The 6764-nt window shown below is 46.2% G+C and overlaps 1 protein-coding gene across 2 annotated transcripts; it reads right to left on the bottom strand.

Annotated features, from left to right (window-relative positions):
* Nucleotides 1-1903: 1903 nt before the first annotated feature.
* Nucleotides 1904-6764, bottom strand: rae1 (ribonucleic acid export 1; the record flags this gene model as incomplete). Of its 2 annotated transcripts, XM_084441093.1 has the most annotated exons (13): nucleotides 6690-6764; nucleotides 6105-6213; nucleotides 5293-5397; nucleotides 5063-5155; nucleotides 4884-4970; nucleotides 4695-4781; nucleotides 4536-4607; nucleotides 4247-4354; nucleotides 3943-4049; nucleotides 3774-3849; nucleotides 3283-3477; nucleotides 2962-3047; nucleotides 1904-2293 (listed from the first exon to the last, which is right to left on the bottom strand). In XM_084441093.1, coding segments are annotated over exons 2-13 (1107 nt in total). In that variant the 5' UTR covers nucleotides 6195-6213; nucleotides 6690-6764. The 2 variants fall into 2 exon arrangements, with proteins under 2 accessions (XP_084297219.1, XP_084297218.1); XM_084441092.1 differs by lacking the exon at nucleotides 1904-2293 and having other exon boundaries at nucleotides 2958-3047.

A 6764-nucleotide genomic window follows, 5' to 3' on the forward strand; every position in this document is an offset into this window, starting at 1 on the left:
TGGTCAGCCGTAAAACGCACTAGGACCTCCTGTAAGAAACAAACCAAATGTTGGCGAGTTGGTTTACCAACTTGTCTAATCTTGTTCCAGCATAAAACAGGCCAGCACAACGGATAGCTTGAGAAAAGCCGGCTACAGTGGTCCGTTTCTCCGTAATTTCACGTACGTCTTCGTGGCTCAGTCCTGCGTGATTATACACTAGCCTACACGTCGGACACGAAGAGATTGTAGCCTAATAGGTCGGACCGCACATTTACTGGTCTCTTTCAAACTGGTTCCCGTCAGGTCGCTCACAGACGTCTTTATACTCACTGGGCGAGACCGCGCCCACTTCAGATTATTGTCCTATCGGCAAAGATTCCCAATGACAACTTTGCAGGAGTCCCTCCTATCCCCCGCCCCTCGCCTAGCCTACTTCTGCACCTGCTTTTGTCTTTTACAACACAAAGAAAAGACACATCCAACCAGAAAGAGCGCGTCACGCACATGTTACATTGTATCACTCTTAATGCAATCTATACATGATACATGCTCATTGGATTAAAATCCAGACAGGCTACGTGTTGAGACTATTAAATGTTCCAGCAAATCGGTTATGTACAGTATTTACTGTTGTAGGCAGTGACATGCAAAGGTCCTGGATTGACAATTTAGGCCTAACTTTAGAAATTTAGATCACACCTGAATCATGGTGCCAATAAATGGCATTACCTTCTTGAAACATGGATGGTCTCCCTAAGTAGGATATAGCACAATTATGCCTAACTACCTCTGCCTTGTTTGTAAAATATGTAGAGGCTCATAGGCCCGCCACTGAAAGCCGCCTTTCAGAACCACTTCATCATAAAACTAATGTTTGGCTCCTGTTTGATTGCAAGCCTGATAACACCGCGCGCTTGGCTACCCCATAACTCTCTACTTTGAATCCATTGCTGTGTTCGTAGTAGCTGGTGTTCTTGACACTGGTTTCCAGGGTGTTCTTTCAAGGTCTTCAATAAAGTAATTCATTGCTTGATTGTTAAAGGGAACGGCAGCGGTGTAGGGGCATGCCAGGGCTAGTCACATAATGGGAGTGGGACTGTAAGCTACAGTTGCCCAAACTTTTGCCAGGAATTCAACATACATTGATTACCTCCGAGCCTGGTACTAAGCAATACCTGGGTTAACTGAACTAAAAAAAATACTGTTCGACACAATGACAGCTTCAAGTGACAAATTGGTGGTTGGATTTATGATCAACTGGGCTTGTTGGATGGTGCAATGAAAATATGGATATGTCTCAAACTGAACATGGCATGTGGTGTGAAACATTAGTGTCCCAACAACATAGAAAAGTTCCAAATACTTTAAGAAGAACCAGTGGACAATAAACCCATGTCTTCCCACACATGGTCCCTTGGAGCACATCTGCTAAGTACCCAAAGTCTGGATGACAGTTAAGTGACACTCTAATGACCACAATAAAATGTATTTCATTCACACCTTCTACTATATGGCCCGCCTTGTGGCCTTTGTAGCTCCCCACTACTCCTCATTCATATCCTACTGGCAAATCCCCAATCTCCATCTAGTATCCATGTCAAAGACTTACCTGAATCAAACTGCCTGGCTGCTTTGATCGTGGATTGACCTCACTTCCCACTGTCACTGTAGGAGTAGAAAGATAAAACACTCCACCTGGTGGCCACTTGGATTATGACACTCACTCAGAGACGGGGTGGAGAAAATCACAGAAATGTCTGGTGAAACTATTAAAGATCACAATATAGGAAACACAACAACAATTTAGTCAACTATGGCAAAGCGTGCACATATCGTAAATGCTTACAAACCGATGTAGCAAATTCATCAAACCCATCAACTGTCCCGTGTTCTTCCAGATGGAATAAATATGGAAAATCTCGAGGGTGTCCTGCAGAGGTTTATTTATTTCACATTTCAAATTCAGTGTCCGAGCAACACCAGGGAGTGACAGCCAATCAAGGGAGAACATAATGTCTTTGGAAAGCGGTATAAAAAATAAAGAGCTGCGAACATCAATAATAAAAAACAAACCAGATGGATGACGATATAGCCCCCCTCAAAATGACCCAATGAGACCAATAATCACAACGCTGTCATCAAGACTGGGTGTGTTGGCCTCCTCTGATTGGTCCATGCACTGTATGCAACGCCACAGCATTGGTCCAGGTGTTTGCCAAAAGGAAGGCGTCTCTGTCTTGAGCGTATACACACACTAAAGCAGCAGGTCTTCCGCGTTTCCCCACAACAGATGTGACTCAGCACGACGAATCTAAAGACAGGAGGGAGGAGTCAGTCTCAGAACAGAACCTTTAAATTGTCTTATTTATTTTTGAAAAGGTGTTCATTGTGTTCCTATTTCCCCCACAGAACAATAATGCACAATTTCAGTCTACGCTAGACAAAAACAAAATCAACAATTTCTCTAGAAGATGATAGCTTATTGATTCAAAATAGATGCTTCCATAAATCATATTTACTCGGACAATAATCTGTTAATATTCAAGTACTTGAATTTTAAATTAATCACAAAGTGCTTTAACTCTTGGCGTGAATAGGAATGCGCTGCAAATCCTAATTCATTCACAAATCTAAGTTGCATTCAGTAAATAAAAGCAAAATCTTCTCAGAGCGACCTGGTCTATTCCTGAAAATCACCATACCACAGACAGGCCGGGAGCGTGTATGCACAGCACAGCCCAAACCAAACAGCCTGACTTACGGTCAGTACAGCTGCACTCTCAGAGTACAAGGCTGACAAGATTAGCGCTACACAGCAGCACTAAAGTCTGAATCACACTTCTCTTCTCCCAGCTAAATCTCTTGACCACCCACATCCCTGTATGCAAACGACCACGGGATGCCGAGGAAGGCCACCGCAAGTGTCACAGAGGAAGTAGGTCAGCTCTGGGTCATGGCCAGTGTGGCTGCACCTCTCACCATTTCTTGTTCCGAGGCTTCAGCTCCTCAGCAGCGTTCCGCAAGAAGATGTAGTTCTTTTTTTGGGGGTTGTAGTACTCATGCCCCTGAGAATTCAGAAAATGCCAGTTAGCCACTGGTTATGTTAGTAGGCTCATCCCTGTCACCAAAAGTGTCCATTCTGCCAATCACCCACTTAACCAGACTAATGTATTTGACCCATTGGATAATCACCAGCATGGGGAGAAAGCTAAACCTCTGTTCACCTGTGGAAACACAACAGTCTACACACATATCTGTAATCACATCTGACTAAAAGTTGTGTGAGAACCAGTATTTTACCTTTGACCAGTCATAGCTGGAGGCGTAGGCAAAGATATTGCCGTTGCTGTTGAAACAGCAGGCTGTGATTGGCTGGTCCAGCTGCTCCGACGTTTTGAGTTTGGTGCGGGCGTCTTTGTCCCAGAAGCTGAAACGTCCATCGGAGCCGACAGTGGCCAGCGTGCCATGGACAGGGTGGAAGGAGATGGCATTCACCTTAAGGAGAGAGAGGGGAGGTGGAGAGAGATGGGTAGGTGGATCGAGAGACCCTTCAATCCAGTGGAGTATTTTGCAAACGTGCATCAAGGGTAATTTATGGCACATGGACTGATTTAATCTCCTGACTGAAGACACAGGAGGCAAGGCAGCTGGGACAAGACAGGTAGTGTTTTTATGTTGCACCCTCTCTGGAACTTGGTGTGCCACGTTCTTAGCCAGGTCTCTCTTGAAAAATATATTTTATTCTATTATAATCTCAATGAGACAAACTTGGTTAAATAAAAAAGACTTACAGCATAGATATCCTGTGGGGTGGCAGTGTTGGTTCCATTGGACCTGTGGCACTTGAAAGTGAAGTTGTCCTTGGCCCTGGTACAAAACACGTGTGGAAAAGTACATCAAAACCTCATAGGATCCATCAACTAAATCCCCTGACACAAGACACGGTGTGTGGCCACTCACGGGTTCGGGGGGTTGATGTAGTGGATGGCCACTCGACCCTCGATGCTTCCCAAAGCAAAGCCTGTGGGCTTGTTCTGCTTGTCTTTGAAGATCGCCACACATCGGTGCTACGGGGGGGTGGGGGTGTGGCAGTTAAGACAGTTCACTGGGTGAAATGAATTCACATTGGCTGAGAAGAACAGAGAGAGAGAGAGAGAGAGAGAGAGAGAGAGTGTGAGAGAGAGAGAGAGAGAGAGAGTGAGAGAGAGAGAGAGAGAGAGAGAGAGAGAGTGATAGACGGGGACAGGCGAGTTGAACCGCTCACCTGGTGTTTCAGTGGAGAGTCTATCCTACGGAACTCTGAGGGCTGGTTCTCCAGCTGGTAGACTATCAGACCTCTCTCTGCCGTGGCAACCACTGCCATGGGGTACACCTGGCCAGGGAGAGGGGTTAGCCACGCACACAGCACTGGGTTGATGCTTTCAACTGCGCTTTAGGCAGATAACATTACATCAAGGTCAAAATGTACGATAGACAACACATATCAGATATGATATATGCAGCCTATGTGTTGATCTCGGAGTGCTGCATGTAGCCTGCATGCCACCACTCACCACATCTGCACAGTAGCACCTCTCTGGCATCTGCAGAGACATCATGGGGTTGGGGGAGCGCGTGTCCCAGAACTACAGGAGATACATTCCAAACATCTCATTGTGACAAACAAGAACACTGATAACAATGTCCACTGTCGTACTGGTTGACGGTTGTACCTTCAATGTTTTGTCCCAGCTGCCAGTCATAATGCAGCTGTAATTAGGGGCTTTTATCCAGTGAATTGTTCTGATGGGGCCGTCATGCTAGGGGGAGAAGGAGAATCAACTCCAAGATCATTTACTCATTTAGAAACATTATCCATCTGCGGCAACAGCATGTCAAAACAGAGAGGGACATTGTCCTACCTGTGCAATCTGCATGGCCTGGTTGCTGTTCAGGTCCCACATCTTGGCTGTCTTGTCACAGGAGGCGGTGAAAACTTTGCTCCCATCCTGATCAAAATAGAGGAGCACATCGTCACCATCATCCCCAAACACTCTGTCATCACAGTCCTATACGAGGCTTGTCAAGTGTGATGTCTTACATCGCTCCAGCAGACATCCAGCACTGGGCCAGTGTGCATCTGTTGGGCCTTGGGGACAGTCTGCCCATTGTCCTGCACCTCCCAGCACCTCACCTGGGATTACAGAAGGGACACAATAAAGTTCCAATGAGAATCTTTGTAAACAATTACTATACATAAGGTTTGAGCCCGAACACAGACAAAGTAAATGCTGTGTACAGGCAAAAGGTTAATAGATTATAATCACTCACATCATTGGCCCAGGATCCCCCAATTAGAAAGTTTCCTGGCATCGTGGGAGGGCTGAAAGCCAAACAGCTGATACTGTCATCAGGTGGCGAAGTCACCTCAACATCCTGCAAGGGAAGCCAGAAAGAATAACAACACTGAGAGCAGCATGGACTTGCATAACGTGCATTGCATTGCATGGTGGCACGTAGCTCAGGAGGTAGAGCGGCCGGTTTGAGGTCCCCCATTCGATCCCAGCTCCCGGGGTGTGCCGAAGTGTCGTTGGGCAAGACACTGAACCCCAAAATAGCTCGCGTGCGGCACGGTGGCGTAGTACCTAGTACCGTCGCCTGACAGCAAGAAGGTCTCCGGGCCTTTCTGTGCGGAGTTTGCATGTTCTCCCCGTGTTCGCAAGGGTTTCCTCCCTACGAACCCAATATGAAAAACATGCAGCAGAACAGAGGCTCTTCAGCCCGGTTGGACTGCGCTCTTGGACTTGCTCCCTGGGCGCCCCTGTCAAGGCTGCCCATTGCTCCTGGCTGCCCCTGGAGGACGGCTGGGATGGGTAAAATCCAAGGAACAATTTCCACCGGTGCCTACCGCAGATGCCTGTGTGTGTGCCGCTCATTCACTGTGTGTATTTGTGTGTTGATCCCCGTGTGGCAAATAAATGACCCCTGAGGTCTTGAATTATTATAGTTCAGTGCTTTGCAACTAAGAAAATCACACAAGCCAGAAGCTAAGCAAAATCAGGCTTTCCTAACCTAAACCAGGACAAAGGATAATGATCAATGTTCTGACAGAGATGGGTGCTAGGACAGTGGCGTGCACTTGCCTTCATGGGATTGTGGCTGTCTGTCGTTGTGCTTCCAAAGACACCAGTTCCTCCAGTACCAAAACTGGACGTTGTCCCAAATAAACTCATGATTAGAAGGCGGGTGTACCTATGGAAAACATGTGACAGTGAGTTATAGCAACTTGTTAATCATAAGCCAACATTGTTCTTCTTTGCCTTTGCAGCAGACTAGATATTAAGACAGGCGTAGATAACGTTATTGCTAACTCTGACCATGGAGATGTCTTGGAGATTATTTGACTGGTTCCAGACAGCTAGCTAGCTAATGCTAATTAACTCACAAGCCAGACTATGTTGTCATTGGATGTATGCAGCTTGATTATAGTTATCTCTATCTCCTTTGCATGAGCTGACATGGTTAGCTAATAAGCTATTTGCCTTCACTTCGCTCATAGCATTGCTGGTGCAGCCGGCTAACTAACGCTAGCCTAAGTGGATAGCTTGCCACCTTTGCTATCCAGCACAATGTTGTGAAGCTGAAGACACAATTTCGTCATTCCTGCCTCTCTATACATTCTATACGGTACATCACAGCACAGATTATAACCAAGATAAGACACATACTTAACATAGATGTATAACCCAGTGATATTGAAAATTGACACAATTCTTCAGGGCTAGGCAAATGTGGCGCCCGCA

This window comes from Borostomias antarcticus (genome assembly GCF_949987555.1).
Source record: "Borostomias antarcticus genome assembly, chromosome: 7".
In the NCBI taxonomy this organism is placed as follows: Eukaryota; Metazoa; Chordata; class Actinopteri; order Stomiiformes; family Stomiidae; genus Borostomias; species Borostomias antarcticus.